Source organism: Psammomys obesus, unplaced genomic scaffold (genome assembly GCF_907164565.1).
Source record: "Psammomys obesus unplaced genomic scaffold, mPsaObe1.curated_primary_1811, whole genome shotgun sequence".
Classification (NCBI taxonomy): Eukaryota; Metazoa; Chordata; class Mammalia; order Rodentia; family Muridae; genus Psammomys; species Psammomys obesus.
In genome coordinates, this window is record NW_026591918.1 from 9,241,659 (window position 1) to 9,259,055 (window position 17,397).

The 17,397-nt window shown below is 51.3% G+C and overlaps 1 protein-coding gene across 2 annotated transcripts in view; it reads left to right on the forward strand.

The window, feature by feature from the left end:
- The window catches only part of Btd (biotinidase), a 31,621-nt gene extending 14,570 nt beyond the window's left edge, over positions 1-17,051 (forward strand). Inside the window, exons 2-4 of one of the 2 annotated variants that reach the window (XM_055612222.1) lie at positions 10,587-10,848; positions 14,265-14,414; positions 15,474-17,051. In XM_055612222.1, the coding sequence (XP_055468197.1) occupies positions 10,603-10,848; positions 14,265-14,414; positions 15,474-16,640 (1,563 nt within the window). In that variant the 5' untranslated portion in view covers positions 10,587-10,602 and the 3' untranslated portion in view covers positions 16,641-17,051. Of the gene's footprint in view, positions 1-10,575; positions 10,849-14,264; positions 14,415-15,473 lie in introns of those variants that run through there. The other variant, XM_055612223.1, reaches the window with a different exon arrangement.
- The last annotated feature ends 346 nt before the right edge of the window (positions 17,052-17,397 follow it).

The window sequence follows — 17,397 nt, forward strand, 5'->3', positions numbered from 1 at the left end:
TGCTCCCTTTCCTTTTGTAAGGTACCCTATTCCTGTGTTTACGTCCTTGTCAGTGCCCCGCCGTCTGTGTTTCAGCGTTTCCTTTCTGAGGTTTTGTTGTTGCTCGTTTGTTTGTTTTCAGACAGTCTTGCTGTATGTGTTTGCCTGATACTGACAATCCTCCCTTTCCTGGCTTCTTGAGTCCATATGTTTGAAGCTTCTGTTGCCAGATAAGGATGAGAGATTGTCTCCCCAGCCATCTCTATTCTAGTAATGAGCTTCTAACAGATCTCTGTCAGCAGTTTTTTGTTTTTGATCAATTTCATCACTTTCAGTACTTTATTAGACTGTCCCTCTTGCTTATATTACCCGTTTCCCTAGTGTCTATTCTTCCGCAGCGGAGCCCTCAGCATAGTTGTAGTTCGAAAGCGCTGTTCTGACATCTGCATCTCTTCCAGCTTTGGTGTTGACTTTGTAGCATTCTTGTCATTTCTGCTGTTGCTGAGCGATGACAGTAGTGCTGGCAAAGCAGGCACAGTACCCAGGCGTGTAGTAATGAGCTGTTGCTGTCGGAAGCCCACCAGAGAAGACCACTCAGTCAGTCTGGCGCCAACGGAAAGGCTTTGTTCCAGCCGGCTGGACGACACTCAGGTGTTCAGGACCCAAGCGCAGTGACAAGTGTTTGGAGTACCAGGTTTTTGAAGGCCGAAACCACAAGGTGGTATCTCCCTCAGTGGTTGCAAGGGGAGGTTTTGCGCTAGCAAACAGTTTAACAGAAGATAAGATAAATGTGGGGAGGCGTCCACACACAGGCAGTTTAACAGAAGCTAATGTACACTATCTGGGGCATCTTGAGCTGGGTTCCTAGAAGAGCGTTGGGGAGTTTGTCACAGGGCTTACCGTCGGGGAGATCAAATCTGAAGTGGCCTCAGCAAGAATACAGGGTGGAGGGTCCTCTGCACTGTCTCGCCCTGTCACAATCCGAAGAGCAGAGCGGCGTCCTCGAAGTTGACAGTAGAGCTAAGTCTTGGACTGTCTGTATCCTTGTCCCTTTGACCTTGTATTGAGGACTTCACCTGTGCTACTCAGGCTCTCCCACCGGGTGAGGTGGGGTGGCTTGGAAGCTTGAGAGGGCTGGAGTCAGCACTCCTCTTCCTCCAGGTCAGTGAGATGCAGATAAAACCTGCCAAGATAAGCTCTGATAAAGTGGTTTCTTCTCAGGGTGGGGCTGCTCCAGAACAGAACCTCTGGCTGCTCTCCCCCTGGCCCTCGGGAAGGAAGGGGTCTCTAATCATTACTGTGAAAATCGGAGCCACAATCACACTGACTCCTGGGTCTGACCATCTCAGCCTCCAACACCCAGCCTCCTGCAAGCCTCAGTTCCGGGTTCAGCTTCCTGCCAGGTTCTGAGGGTCGGGGTTTCTGCTCCTCGGCCTCTCTGGTAAGGTATGGTTCTCCACATCTGCCCATATGTTAATGTACAGCCGGGCAGTGCTCAGCTTCGGGACCTCAGTTCTCTGCCATGGCTGAGGGGAGACCCTGCTGCCCAATTTGTCCAGCTCTTGTTAGGATACGAGCTATGGTATCTGTTCTTCCTGTGGCCAAACTAAAAACTGGAACTCTTTGCTATTTTTTAAGTGGTTTTGATTTATTAGAAAAACATTGTAACACTTAAGAAAACATTTTGTTTTGTAAGACAGATTTTCCCTGTGTAGCCTTGGCCGTCCTGGACTCTCTTTGTAGACCAGCTTGGCCTCGAACTCACAGACATCCGCCTGCCTCTGCCTCCCTGAGTGCTGGGATTACAGGCGTGTGCCACCATACTTGACTCAGAAAACAATTTTTGAAAAGATAAGCTCTTTGACATAACCAGGCTGGCCTCAAAATCGTGGTGACCCACCTGCCTCTGCCTGCCCAGAGCTGGAGTTAGAAGTATGCACCAACAGGGCCAGCTAAGAAGACATTTTAAGTGACCCCAGCACAGGAAGCAGAGGCAGGAGGATTACTGCAAGTTCAAGGCTAGCCCCATCTATATGGTGAGCACATGTCTCAAAACAAAACCAAACCACAAAACATTGTGGGTTGCCATGAAACAACCTGCCTGCGTTCACTCTCTTTTCCAGTCTTTGCTGGTGTGCACACATGCTTTAATCAGCGGTTATCACAGCAGCCACAGGCAGCTTCCTGTTGTAACTCATGCTAAGCATAGTTCATTATCGGGGTCTTCTTTAAAGCTTCTTCCTTCCTTCCTTCCTTCCTTCCTCTCTCTCTCTCTCTCTCTCTCTCTCTCTCTTTGTGTTTGGTTTTTTGAGACAGGGTTTCTTTGTGTAGCCTTGACCGTCCTGGACTGTACATTCCTACTGTTTATTGTCCTGCTTATCACTTTCCTCTGTTGACATGATCTCCAGGATCAGCCAAGGCAGTTCATTAAACACTGAGCACTTTACATTAAGCTTTATTTTCAACTTACAGGTGAAGGAAGGAAAGCTTAGGTCTGTCTGTCTGTCTATCTGTCTGTCTATCTATCTATCTATCTATCTATCTATCTATCTATCTATCTATCTTGCTTTGTTTGAGACAGGGTTTCTCTGTGTAGCCTTGGCTGTCCTGGACTCCCTTTGTAGACCAGGCTGGCCTCACCTGCCTCTGCCTCCCTGCGTGCTGGCATTAAAGGCATGCGCCACCACGCCTGGCTGAAAGCTTAGTTTTATAACCTTATTATACTAAAGGATCAGCTGGCTTTAAACTTCTGTATACTGAAACTTGAAAGCATGTTTTGTTTACGTTCACGGATGCTGTGCGTCCAGCACCCTCAGACTTCATCTGAACGACGTCCTGATGATGACTCAGCGTAGACTCTCAGGCTTGTTTATACCAGAAAGATATCACCACCATCACTTTGCTTGCTTGCTTTAATTTTTTTTATAAACTTAAAATTTGGGAAGGTACCAGTTTGAATTTTTGTTTTGTAGGTAAGTTCAAAGGCTTTTGAAGTGTTTGTTTATTGTTCACTTTCTTGTGAAAATCTGTTCTCCATTGTCTATTTAAAGTGCTGTCTTTTTTCTTCCTTTCTTTCTTTGCTTTTTTGTTTTTTTCAAGACAGGGTCTCTCTACATAGACCCGGCTATCTTGTAGGCCAGGCTGGCCTCAAACTCACAAAGATCCACCTGCCTCCTAGTGCTGGGATTAAAGGTGCGTATCACCACCGCTTGGCCTTTTGTGCTGTCTTGATGTCTATATTTTGCATACAGATTTTTGTCAGTCTGTTCTACAATCATTTTAGCTTTTGTTAAATTTTACAATCATTTAACATTTGTCCCAAATATCTGATGTTCATTTCCAATTTATGACATATTAAATCCAAATTAGGAGTGGTTTGTTTGTAGGTGTCATGAAGTGTTTGCGCTCATTTCCAAATTGTTATTTATTCTCCCAGGTTCGCTGATTCAGGCAACCTTTCCTCTATTTTTTTTTTTTTTTCTTTTTTAGTCTGGCATAAAAAGACTGTGTGGGCTTTTGGGAAGATGGTGTGGGTGAAATCCTGACTGCCACTTAAGTCCTCTTCTAGCTAAAGGGTAACCTTCCTCCAACCCAGGAGCTAGAATGCCTTCCTCTGCTCTGTAGTTAATGCTAAACAGTGTAGAGTCTACCACTTTCATGGAAGAGACTGAAACCTCCCTTCTCAGCCATATCCCCAGCACCTCGGCATGCCCCAGGTCTGGAGGGCGTGGGCTCAAGCTTGGTAAAGCAGCAGGATTTGAGAGAACCAGCCGCACGCCTGTCCTGCTGAGAGTCTGGAAGCACAGGACGGTGGGACTTGTATTGGGACCTACATGCAGCTGGAGCTGAGTTGGGACCTTTGCTACAGAAAGAGAAGCTACCCACGAAATTACTGACATAACCAAATCAGACCAGACAAAAATGCTTGGTGCCTCTCAGGCACAGGTGCAGATTCTCATTCGTTTCTTCACGGCTCTGTGTTGCTCTGGTGAGAAGATCTGCTGACCGGATCAATAGGCCAGGGCGATGGGGCTGTCATTTTTATCACGCTCTAACCGAACCCCACCAACCTGTCTCAGGGTGGTGTGCCTATGTCCACACCGTGCTGCATCCTATGTCATGTGCCTCCTCCCCCCGATGTAGGAACTGGTAGCATCGGCAGCCATGGTTTTCTCTGTCCCTCTCCTGCTGAACCTAGTTATCCCCAGGATGTACCCCCTCGCCTCTGCGTAGAAGGGGCCTCTGCGTGTTAACCTGTGGGACTCTTGCTTTGGCTTTTGTTGTTTTGTCTCGGTCACACTTCCTGCCATCGCTTAGGTAGTGTTTCTTAAAGACTGCCCTGTGAAGGACTGTCATTTTGATGCGAGCGACAGGGTTCTTTGGCCCTGCTTCCTGTTGCCTGCTTCCACCGAGTCTTCTATTCCTCACTCCTGAGAACTGGCAGACAAAAGCACAAGGTGACAGGACTGACTGTCGCAGATGTGTGGCTCTGTCCGCCACACGTCAGAGTTGTGGTGTCTGTTGTCCACTGGGAGACGGGGTACCCAGCACGCAGCTAATGGGAAATGTCAGCCCCCAGGTTGCCTATCTGCTGAGTTCATCTTCGCCGAAGGATGACAGGGGACTCAAGCCCCAGTGTTGCAGCCTTCCGGTGATTCAGAGGGTGGTTCCCATGACTTTAATTTTAACTGGCTCAACAGGAAAATAGGGTTGAAAGTTCCATACACTCTCCCAAAACAATTCCTTATTGATGCCTGTTGAGACTCAATTCAAATAATTTTAAGACAAATGCTCAATATATTTCCCGGCTCTCAGACTAGGTTATTCTCTTGCCAGGCCGTCTGAATAGAGGGGCTCACACACACTATCCCTGGCACCTTAGAGGATTCAGTGATGGCTCTTGGAAGCTGCAGGCATTACAGAAGAGCGAACAGCCGGAGGTGCCCACTGCCCTTCTGGGCCAAGACTGCGGCAGCACAGAGGCTGCCTGTGTGGCCTCTCCTTGCGGCCATGGCCAGCTTTGGGCTGTCTTCCTCCTCACTCCATTTGCCCTCTCCATCCAGGGTGTTTCTTGATTTTCCTGTGGACTCTGATCTGCTCATGAAAAGTCCATTATATTTTTGTAGAATGGGGTTGGACGATTTTTCAGAGAATTCACGCTGTCCTGCTGCCTGTTAAGCCCTTTTTGAATGAGTGAAAACAGCAAAGGTTGGTTATCTAAGGTGTTCTCGGCCTGGCTAAGATGAGCACCAAATCTGCTCTCTGGTTGACCTTGTTTCGCTTCTGTGGCTGCTCTGAGCCACCCTGACCCAAAGTAACTCAGGGCAGGGAGGGGTTTGTCTCGCTTTCAGTTCCGAGTCACAGTGCATTGTGGCTGAGAGGTCACGGAGGGCCTCACACCCACAATCTAGAGCTGAGGGGGGAGTGCATGGACATCGCCAGCTTGGCTGCTACTGCCTTGCTCCTGGCAGACTACTGGCGGCCTCTGCCTGCACACACATGGCCGCAGGCCAGCCTCACCTAGGTAATCCCTCATTGAGCTCTCTTCCCAGGTGGCGATGGGTGTGTCCCAGCACTCTGGCCTAGGCCAAACTGTTGGAGTACGCTCTCATCACCGGTTAGCATATAGATACTTGCCTGTTGCTGGTGGAAACGCTTTGTAATCTGTCCACATTCTACCAGGCCTAAGGAAAAGCACCTGAGAAATAAAGATGATGGTTCTGACTCCTGGCTTAGGAAGACCGAGTCTTAAGGCAATCAGCTGTATCAGGTTTTCTTTTTCATTATGAAGTGGATAGGTGAGATATTAGAAGAGAGAAGGGAGGGGAAAGAGAAAAACAAAGCCCTTTGCTACTGCCGGAGTCAAACACCCACTGGTGTTATTCTTGGTTCGTCCACCAGGTGGCAGTCACACCTGCAAAATCAGTCAGCTGGGCGCCCCCCCACCCTCCACCCCATACAATAGTGCACACAAAGACCCCAAGATTTTAATTCAAATGGAATGAGCAAAAAAAGCTAAGGGGTTTCATTAACTGCAGGAAGACACAGGGCCTGCACATGCTGGCCCAATGCTGGCTCACAGAGCTACCCCCTTAGTCCTGAAGGTTCTATTTAAACTGTGAAGGTCTTCCCCATTCGAGAGAAAGACAACGCTCAAGTTAACACGTCACGATTGTTGGAGCTCTGTTTTAAGATAAGTCGTTCTAGCTAGTGGTGCAGAGCTCGGCCCCTGTCCAAGGCACAGTGCAGTTACTTCTGCCTGACACCCTTAAAGGGAAAAAGCGAAGCCACAGTTGACCAGCGCTCCTCAGAGGACTTGACCCTTTCTTGATTCTTCCCTGTGGGCTCAGCGACGAATTCCCCATCGTCACTGGCTGTCACACCGTGTTCATTTACACTTGACCTTTTCGGCTGGCTTGCGGGCTGTTGTCCAGATTCAGCCATGGCTGTCTCACACTAGAAAGGCCAAGAATCAGTGAACTGTTGAGTGCACAGGGCTGGAAGTCTCTGCAGTCCTAACCCGAGGATTCCTGGACTGTTGCTGATTTTCAGTTTACACTGTTCTGAAGAAGGTGGATTTAACACCATCAGCAACAGGATAGACGGACTGGCCAGTTAGAGTGGGGCAAAAGGCAGTTTCTGTGTCCATTTCTGTGGGCCAGCACCAGCAGGTGGGGCCCAAACAGAGGGCAGATCTTCCTGGCCCAAATGTCCTGTTGAAGAAAATCCCTCCAAGGGGTGTCTAGTAGCTTGGGCTTTGGTTGGTTCCAGATGTAGTCAAGTTGACAACCGAGATTAGTCAGCTTCACCCACGAGGAGGACATCTCCTTACATCATGTTTAATTTCCAGATGGCAGCAGTAAGCAGGTCATAATTCTGCCGAACACCTCTAATGAGGTGGACGTCAGTCGAGTGACTAGACACTGCTCTTCTGGCTGTGCTTCCGCTGGCCGCCATGTCCCACCCGCCCCACTGCCGCCACTCCTTCCCGCCAGCCTCCCGTGCTCCAGCAGTTGCTCGCTTCTCCTGTCATGCTTTGAGTGAGGAGGCATGCCCCTATCTCAGGCCCTCCGCATGGACGCTGCTCTTCCTCCTCCTGACCTCATATGCCTTGTCACACCCACCTCTGGCCGAGCCTTTCTTAGACTCAGCGTCTCCCTTCCTTCCCCGAACTGTAAAAGACTGTACCCACCTCGCTGCCGGTTTCTCCTTGCTGTCTGACGTATTGATTGTATTATGTCCGGCCTCCTGTGCATTCAGGGATGAGCTCCAAGAGGCCCTGTTGGCTCGTTGCTGCATTCCACGCCTGGGCCTGGGCTAGTTGACTAGTATATGAAGTGAGTGTCTTCCTAGAAGTGGCGTACCTCAGAGCTGGGCCCTGCCTCAGAGCAGAGCATCCCACAGGAGCAGGCACGGCGTCTCTACAGCTGTGTAGTAGCCCAGGCCCAGCTACAGTTCAGTCTCCCTCATGTCCTTCAGTGAAAGGACTAGGTTACCACCAGGTTAGGCCAGACATTTACTTCTAGTTGTTTTGTTTAGGGTCAAGGTCCTGACCATTTACAAAAATGGGTTTCCAAGAACTCCTTGGCTCCAGAGCCCCTGTCCCAGGGATCCATGTGTCCCAGTGTACCTGGTCATGAGCTTATGGTCATGAGCCAGCACCTAGAAATTGCCTCATCTCCTATCTAAAAGTGCTGGCCCCTGTAGTCCTTCCTTCCTTCCTTCCCTCCCGCCTTCTTTCTGTCCCTTCGTCCCTCCCCTCCCCCCATTCCCTGACACAAGCTGGCCTTGGACTCCCTGTTTAGGTAGGGATAACCTTGAATTTCCGTTTTGGTTTTTGATGTGGTATATGTGGATTTGTGTGTCCAGATATGTGTGTCTTGGTGGCCAGAGGTCAACATCAGGAATCTTCCGCTATCATTCTCTCCTTTTTTCTTCTGTTTGTGAGGCAGGGCTTCTCACTGGGCCTGGGTTCAGTGGCTAGACTAGCTGACTGGAGCGTCCCCAGGACCTGCCTGTCTCCACCCTACGAAGTGCCGTGTGCATGTGCCACCATGCCCAGCTTTTACGAGAATGCTGGGCATCAGAATTTAGATCTCCTTTACTTGCCAATCCATCTCCCAGAGCTACGACCTTGAACTAATGATTTTCCTGCTTCCACTCCCCGGGTGTTGGAATTATAGCCATGTACCACCAGGCTTGATTTTTGCAGTGCTGGGATCAAAGCCAGGGCTGTGTGTATGCTAGGCAAACACTCCGTCCGCTGAGCCACGCTCCTAGTCCCCAGGCCTGTCACTTTAAGGCTGAGCTGCTGCCGAGCCCTTCAGTGTCCTTGCTCAGCTTTGTTGGGTTGTTCCTGAGACTGTGTGTGATGCCAAGTGCGGAGGGAAAGCCAGCCTCACAGCGTCAGTGCAAATGTCTCCTGCTTCACCATTGTTTGGGAAGGACAAACTCTTGCAGCTATTTTTATTATAATTACTCAGTCTCTCCCACCTCATTAAGCCTGAATCTTTCAAGCGTGAATACCTGGTTAAGCGTGCAGCTTCTAATTATTGATCTACCTTTGTTCACACACACACACACACACACACACACACACACACACACGAGTGATTGCCATCTAGAGCTTTTCTACTGGACACCTGCAAGTAATACAAATTTTATTTTTTGAAAATAGAAAGGAATGTGGTGTCCTGCTGGTTCTGCAGTTTCCTTGTTTTGCTGGATGACATGTTCTCAGAGTTATATGTTCTGTGTCCCCAGGCTGGGCTTAGGCTCGGTGGCAGGGCTGTAGGCTGGCTCAGTGAGGGCCTGGGTTCCAGCCTGTCCCCAGGCACACACACAGGCCTGTGTGCCCTCATCTGTTGTTCTGATACTATAAATGCTCCTCCTAGCCCAGAAGTCCCGACTCGCCATCACCAGGGCCTGGCCGCCTGTGTCTCTATCTCAGCCTCAGTTTCCACCTTTCAAGAGGCCATGGACTTGGACTTTAAACGTGTTATCACTATGACTGTGACCTCACCCAAGCTACCGAATTATCATCCTTTCAAAATGGAATACAAAGTAGATTTTTGAGTCATCTAAAATTATTCCTTGGTGCCTTTAGAGACAAAGTTCCAATAAGAAAGCTTATCAATTATACTTTTGTTTCCATTCCAAAACTCATGACTGCTCCCTCAAAGGCCTCTTGTTCTTACCACAGAACATTGCTTACAGTGCCCAGATGAGTGGCGGCAAACTCTGGTCTCTGTATGGTACATTTATTCCCTGAGAAAACAAGTAGCAGTTTGAGATGGGGTAGGCGTGGAAGGGAGAAGGCTTCTCCCAGAGGAGCTTTTGCTGATGAAGGATTCTGACTGAGGATCCCTAGGTTGATTCTGTTGCTGAAATAATTACAGCTTGTTTCTGGAACTTTTAACCAAATAATACACAGAACTGGTAGCCTATGGAGTTTGTTTGGGAACACAGACATAAGTGTCCTGAGTCGAGGTTTGGGCAGATGTTATTTTTGGATGTTATTTTGGATGGATTGCCATTTTCTTCTCAAAAAACAGCAGTGGGATTCCTTGGTTTGTCAATGTTACCTTGGTATAGAAACCAGGATTCTTGGCCGGTTGTCAGCCCCTGTCTGTCTCCAGAGGGCAGCTGCCTGGCAGTGTACACTGCCAGATCAATTTCCGTGCCAGAGGAGGGCCTTCAGCGGGAGGCCAGGGTGGTTTTCAGAACCGAGTTGATCCTAGCGCTGCAAAAACCAGGCATGGTGGTGCCTAGCTGTAATCGCAGTCAGTGGCACAGACAATTATGGGGAGTAAACGTTTCTGTTTTAAAGGTGGGAGGAGGGGGATACAGAATTGTGATTCACTTGTGTCTAGTTTCTTATGGTAAGTTGAGTCTACTCACTACAAAACCTCCAGTTTTCCAGAAAGCTCCATGCCATCACTGTGAGAAGGATTTCATTTCCAAACCGGTTTGTTTTTAAGCAAGTGATTTGGAGTGGCTGACAGCAGAAAGCAGCGGAGAGGCTCACTCAGGTTCAAGGTGAAAGCCGTGCTGGGTTCTGACAGGGAGACTTCTGCGTGGCTGCCTTGTGAGTGACACAGCAGACGCTAGGATTGCAGACTTGGCTGAAAGACTGCAGAATGTCGGCTAGGAAGCCGCCCTGCCTTCGGGAGCCTCAGGGCCATCATGGCTGCCCTAGCGGGCTGCCCTGTAACGCTGAGTAGGCAAGGTCGGGCAGAGAGCGTCAACTACACCGCGCGCAGAATTGTGTCAAAAATTCGGCACAGTCGCTGCCGTGCAGTGTAGGCGCCTGGCTAGCGAGACTGCAGGCTTCCTGCACGCCACGTACGAAAGCCGAGGCAAACACCGACCCTGTTTTGGAAATGTTCTGAGGCCAGTCTATTAACACAGCGAGCCGTTTGCAATGCAGCTCTGCGTGTCTGCAGAGAAACACACGGGCTTTTATTAGGGACAGGAAACAAACTCTGTGAGCCGCAGCATCGCTGCGGGCGAGTGTAATTGCCAGGATTAATAAGTCACAGCTGCGAGAGTTCAGTCCTTGGCAGCCTTCCTTATTCAGCTCCTCTCCCCTTGCCGGTTCGTTCCAGATTTACGGTCTGCAGCATGTCTGAAGCCCGCACTGCGCCTGCTCGCTTCCTCCTCCTCCTCGGCTGTTCTGTGCTTGCGCTGGGCGTCGCCTGGGGCTCTCCGGAGCAACACGAGGCCGAGTACTACGTGGCTGCTGTGTACGAGCACCGGCCGATGCTAAGCCCAAATCCACTGGAGCTCAGCAGCCGCCAGGAGGCCCTGGAGCTCATGAAGCAGAACCTCGACGTCTATGAACAGCAAGTGATGGCTGCAGCCCAGAAGGCAAGAGCAGCTTTCTGGTCCTGACCCGGGTTCAGGACGCATAGAGTCAGCTGCTTTGAGCGAGGAAAAACCCCAGGCTCCCAGGGTCCTCCTGAGAAATGGGGGGTCAGCTGGCGGCATCTTGTTTCTCACCGCAGCTCGTTAAGTCAGGCCCCGGCCCCGGCCCCCAGAGTCAGAAGCGGCAGGGTCTTCCCTGGGGAATGTTCTGCCCAAGTTGGAGAAGCCCTGCCTAGGTCACTGACTCATGTCCCCGTGCCTGGGACTCAATGGTGAACTGTAAACAAGGCCCGATTTGGGGCTGGTGCTGTAGCCAACTCGTCCAGAACAGGGGAGGTCTGGTCAGTGGGAATTTTCAAAGTCCGCCCTCCCCCACCCTGGCATGGGGGATTCTGATATTCTGCAAAAACAACAACAACAACTTGAGAACCACTGAGCGCAGTGGACGCCATGTTCTGAGAGGCACCCAAAGCCTCTGGGAACTTTTAAGTGCCTCAGAATTGCTGCTGCATCCAGATGGGGAGCCCCTGGTCCAGACAGAACAGACCCCAGACCCACACCTTCCTGAGGGCTTCGAGCTTGGCTGTCTCTCCTCTTCTGCCAGCCAGGAAGGGTGGGGTGGAGGAGAGGCTCCCCTGGGACAGAGCCGGAAGTGCTGCTTTCCTCAGAAGCTGTGGGGCTAGGCAGCCTGGAGCCCAGGGAGTCTGAGCCCTCTCCCTGGCGGTGAGGCCACCAAGCGCTGCTGTGCAAGGGAGCCAAAGTCCTCTGCTGCTGGTGTGGACCTGGCCCTGCCATGGGGCCCCTCAGCTCCCCCACCCCCGCGCACACACCTCATGGCGGGAAAGGGCACGGCTACCACTTCCTGGTGCATCTTAAAATCCTGGGTTAGTTATCGTCCAACACTCCTGATGGACGGGAAGCCTCTCCTGACCCAACCCCGGCTCCTCAGACACACACACACACACACACACACACACACACACACACCCCGTGAGCTCAGAACACACTTTCCCAGGTTCGGGGCAACTGTGGGAAGGCTTTCACCGTAGTTCTGACCTTCCATGTTGTGCACAGTCGGGGACAGTGTTGTCGGCCAGTTTCCTCAGGAAAAGATTCAGCTTCTAGTCCCTTTCAGGGCCTCCTCCTCGCTTAGAAGTGCGGGCCCCAAATCCAGATGTTGTTCCCAGTACACTTCTGGCAGTGACATCACGCTGCACTTCCAGGTGTGTAAAGGGACCCCGCTCCTTTCCCCACAGAGCCCTGTGCAGTCAGCAAGCCTTCCCACCTGAGCTGCTCGCCCGTCCACCCGATGGGCTATCCAGGGCTCTCTCCTGGCACCCATAACATCCATGCATTTGATACTTATCCCATCCGTGTCGCTGCTGAGGTCGGTGGAAAACAGCCCAGCCGCACCTTCAGGCCGCCGCCCAGCCTGACCCGGTCAAGGGCAGGCCGCGGTGGAGGTCTGATGGCGCAGCGCCACCTCCCACCTGCAGCCTTGCCTCTTCCGGCTTCTCCATCTGTCCGCCGACTACCGGGCCCCCTGCCTGGAGCTCGCCCGCGGCTCCGGGAGTCGTGCCAGCTGCTCCGGGGTTGATTTTGTGCTGTCGGTGCCTCGACCCCTCCGCTGTGCTCACGGGCATCGGTTTTCCATCACATCAACTGAGAGCAGGAGCTCCTCACAGGCTGATCGCAGCACTGCTCCCAGGCCCAGGGGGAAGATGGCCTTCCCTGTGCAGCGCTAGGGCTGGCGACCTTCGTTCCTCAAAAGCTCTTGACCTCCTTAGGCCCGTCAGAGCACTGCTCACATGATGTAGTCAGGGTAGGCACAGCTGAGATGGGGAACTCCATAAGATACCCTTCAAGGTTTGTTTTTTTGCTGAATAGAGGAAAACCTCTCTCTACATAGTTTTCAAAGAGTTGAAAGTGTGACTCATGCGAATACAGAATGAACAGTTTCTACTTAAGTCATTCTTAGATAATGGTGGGAACCTGAGGGGTGGGAATGTTGCCAGTCAGCCAGCGCTGGCCGGGGACCGTGCTGCTAGCCAGAGAACTGGCTACTGTTCTGAAACGGGCTCTGGGCCGTTGGCGAGGCTCTGAGCTCCGGCTCCTCCACCTCCACCTCCCGGGGCTGACCCAAAGAGCAGAGCCCATCAGTGGCACACTGCAGGCAGTCAGATCACCTGACTGAAGCCAGCCTGCTAGTCTGGAAGGGCTCGCGGTCTCCATGTAGACTGCTTTCCGGGTTTGTGATCAGTTGTTTGCACAGTCACTTCCGAGTGTACATTGCCATTTCCACTCACGAATGCCACTGTCACTCTGCCCTGGGCAGCCATGCTGGTTTGCCCATATATAAACACTGCTCTTTAACCCAGTGTTCTCACTGCGAAATCCACGCTATTCTCAGGAAATGACCAGGGAATCACCTAAAGGCCCGCGCAACAGCCAGGGGCGTGACCACAGCCTGCAGACAGCTGCTGCATCTTTTCGTTTATTTATCTTTATCACAGAGGTTGGATTCAGATGCTCAGGAGGAGGAATGGTGCTGTCTTACATATGAGGCGGCCGTTACAGGCGGAATTTCTCAATGTTCTCGTCGAGAAAGTCACATGACGGAGAAAGGGACCTAGTATTAGAGGATGTGAGAGAGAGAGAGAGAGAGAGAGAGAGAGCACAGAACTGGAGAGCCCCGAGAAGGAGATGCTAAGGGAGAGCTGAGGGCTGTCTTGTCTGTTTCTCCCTGCCTTGCTGTGAGTGCCACGGGGAGCCCGGGGTGGGGAGAGGCCTGTGGAGCAGCTGGAGCCCCTGAAGGGCGTCTCTAAGCTCCCTGGTGGAGGCTTTGTGTACAGCTCACTTGCCACTCACCCCTGGCTCCCAGAGTCCCAACTGTGCCGACTCGGTGGCATCAACTTTTACACAAATACCGCAGCAGGGTCCCCCACATTCCAGTCAGCCGTTCTGTGGGCGGGTCCCCACGTCAGGGTCTTTGCAGAAGTTCCCGACTGACTTAGATGTGGGTGAATGGCTGGAAGCCGCTAGACAGAAGATGTCCCACCCGTGAACAGGACCGGTACTCTAAGCGCCTCACAAGTGGCCCAGCGCTGACTGTGCAGCGAGAGTGCAGCCGAGCTGTGAGCTCGGTGAGCTCTGTGAGCCTTCAGCAGAGCTGCTCACTGCTCCCTCTATCCCGGCATGCTCATGGTCCCTCCTAGAGGACACGGAGACTGAGGCCGCTGTCCTGGGCTGGGTGGTCGTCTGAGGACGGAGAGCGAGCCTTCCTTCTGAGCTGAGAGTCAGCCATCATCTTTAAGCCGAGCCAGTGAGCTGGCTCATGTTTGGCAGTGAAGGACTGGTCCTCCCTCCCCCACGGCGCTCCCCTTCCCTCATGGGATTCTCCTCTGTCTTTCTGCTTGCAGGGTGCACAGATTATAGTGTTCCCAGAAGATGGCATCCATGGATTCAACTTCACAAGAACATCCATTTACCCGTTCTTGGACTTCATGCCATCTCCCAAGCTGGTCAGGTGGAACCCGTGTTTGGAGCCGTTTCGGTTCAATGACACAGAGGTGGGTGAGGAGCCCAGCAGGCTGAGCAGGACCAGGTCCATGGCCAAAAGCCACGGCATGCTGCCTGAGGATCCAAACTGCCACACCTGAACTTCCCAGGCCTCTTGCTGATGTGCTTAGTCTTTTCAGTGGTGAATTACACTAGAGTCACATGAGTTGAAACATTTTAACAAGTCAAGTTTTAAAAAAAGAAAAAAACAGGCGACTCTAAAAGCTCACCTCCATCTCTGTCTGGCCCTCCACTCTAGAGGCTTCCAGCAACAATTGCTATGCCTCCTTTTCTCCCCCCTCCACCAGCATACTGCCTAGGAGGAGACGTGCTCCCTTCTTTCTATCTCTTACTATTTTAAGCACGGTTTCAGTGAATAGCCTGTGTATACATTTTTATAAACATCTTCAAGTTCTCCTATAAAACTCCTGGAGAATTTTCTCAAGGCTACACATACACACACACACTATATATACACATAATTTCTAAATACCAAATTTAGAAATTAAAAGCTGATTCTCTCACTTTGCGTCTCCAGTACTCGCATATGAGCCTGTTTCCTCCTGCCCCTGGGTCAACACAAGATGGAATGCTCCCTTGAGGCCTTGCTATTCTTTTTCTGTTGTTGTTGTTTTAAGATTTATTTATTTATTTATTTATTTATTTATTTATTTATTTATTTATTTATTTATTATCTATACAGCATTCAGCTTGCACACAGATCTCACTATAGATGGTTATGAGCCACCATGTGGTTGCTGGGAATTGAACTAGGGACTTTTTGAAGAACAGCGAGTGTTCTTAACCTCTGAGCCATCTCTCTAGCCTCCAAGCTCTTGCTGTTCTAACAAAGGTGAAAAGTATGTGACTTTATTTTGCGTTTTCATCACTGTTGAGTCTAAGCATTGTTCCAAGTGCTTCTTATATCTGTCCTGTGAGTCCCCTGTTTTTACCCTTCGCATGTTCTCTGAAGCTTGTATATTAAAGACACAATACAGGAATGTTTCTATTAAAACTCTGAGCCAAAAGGCAGGATTTAAAATCGCTTATTTTATTTGTTACCCACCCAGGTCCTCCAGCGCCTGAGCTGTATGGCCATCAGGGGAGACATGTTCCTAGTGGCCAACCTTGGAACCAAGCAGCCTTGCTTTACCAGCGACCCGGCGTGCCCACACGATGGGAGATACCAGTTTAACACAAATGTAGTGTTCAGTAACAACGGAACCCTTGTTGGCCGCTACCGTAAGCACAATCTGTACTTTGAGGCAGCCTTCGATACCCCTGCTGACGTGGACCTCGTCACCTTTGACACCCCGTTTGCTGGCAAGTTCGGCGTGTTCACCTGCTTTGACATCCTGTTCTTTGACCCGGCGGTCCGACTCCTCAGAGACTCTGAGGTGAAGCACATTGTATACCCCACGGCCTGGATGAACCAGCTGCCTCTTCTGGCAGCCATCGAAATCCAGAAAGCATTTGCCACTGCCTTCGGTGTCAGCGTCCTGGCAGCTAACATTCACCACCCGACTCTGGGGATGACTGGCAGTGGCATACACACCCCCCTGAAGTCCTTCTGGTACCATGACATGGACAGCCCCAAAGGCCACCTTATAACTGCCCAGGTAGCCACAAACCCACCCGGCCTCGCTGGGAATACAACTAGTGAAATGGACCCATCCCACCGGAAGTTCTTAAAACTCCTGTCCGGTGACCCGTACTGTGAGAAGGATGCCCAGGAAGTGCACTGTGAGGAGGCCGCCCCGTGGACCGGGAACGCACCGCCCACCTTCCACTCGGAGATGATGTATGACAATTTCACCCTGGTGCCCGTCTGGGGAAAGGAGGGCTATCTGCGGGTGTGCTCCAGCAGCCTCTGCTGTCACCTCCTGTTCGAGAGGCCCACCCTGTCCAAAGAGCTGTACGCCCTGGCTGTCTTTGACGGACCCCACACCGTGCACGGCACCTACTACATCCAAGTCTGCGCCCTGGTCAAGTGTGGGGGCCTTGGCTTTGACACTTGTGGGCAGGAGCTCACAGAAGCCCAAGGCTTATTCGACTTTCACCTGTGGGGGAACTTCAGCACCTCCTATATCTTTCCTTTGTTTCTCACTTCCGGGATGACTCTAGACAGCCCTGACCAGCTTGGGTGGGAGAGTGACCACTATTTCTTGAGGAAGAGTGGACTGTCCTCTGGCCTGGTGACAGCAGCTCTCTATGGGCGGTTGTATGAGAGGAACTAGGACAATTGTGTGGCCAGTGGGCTGGGCTCCGCCAGTTTCCTCTCCACAGGCCACAGATCCTGAGCGCTGGGACCGTCTCTGCCCAGACGGTGAAAAGGCACATCTGAAGCATTTGATCCCACCCTGGGAACTGCAAGAAGGTGGGAGAGGCAACTCCTTTTTCCTCTCTACATAATGACCGAGACATTTTCTGCTATTTTCTATTCACATTATCCTTTTTCAAGCCACACCTTCCCACTACACAATTGGTTTTAAATGCGAAGCCAAAAAATAAACATCAGTTGCTATTTTCTCAATCCACAGAGTGCTGGATGTTGCTGTTTTCCCGCTGTTGATGTAGTGAGACCTGTCAGTGTTCCCCAAGCCTCAGACGCTTTCTGTGGCACACGACAGCCTCCCAGAGCAACAACTGTGTGAAGGGCTGCTGTGGTGACTGGCCCTGTTCTGCTCAATGGGAGCTCTGCCCAGATGAGTGGCAATGCCAGAGCCACCCGCAGAGTCAGGAATGTACCCTAGACACAGCTCTTCAAAATAGAAGATGGGCTTTTCTCACATCTGCCTTGCTGTCAGGAGAGGCGTGTGTGGGTGGCCTCGGAAAAACCGGAAGAGGGTGGTGCTGGGGAGATGGTGAGGGTTGGAAAATGTTAAGCAAGGCGAGGCTAGGAAGACGTGAGTAATGGAACTATTCTGTCCAAGGCATCTCGGCCAGGGATTCCAGAGACTTTACCAAATCGGTATAGCTTTGCCCAACTGTGTG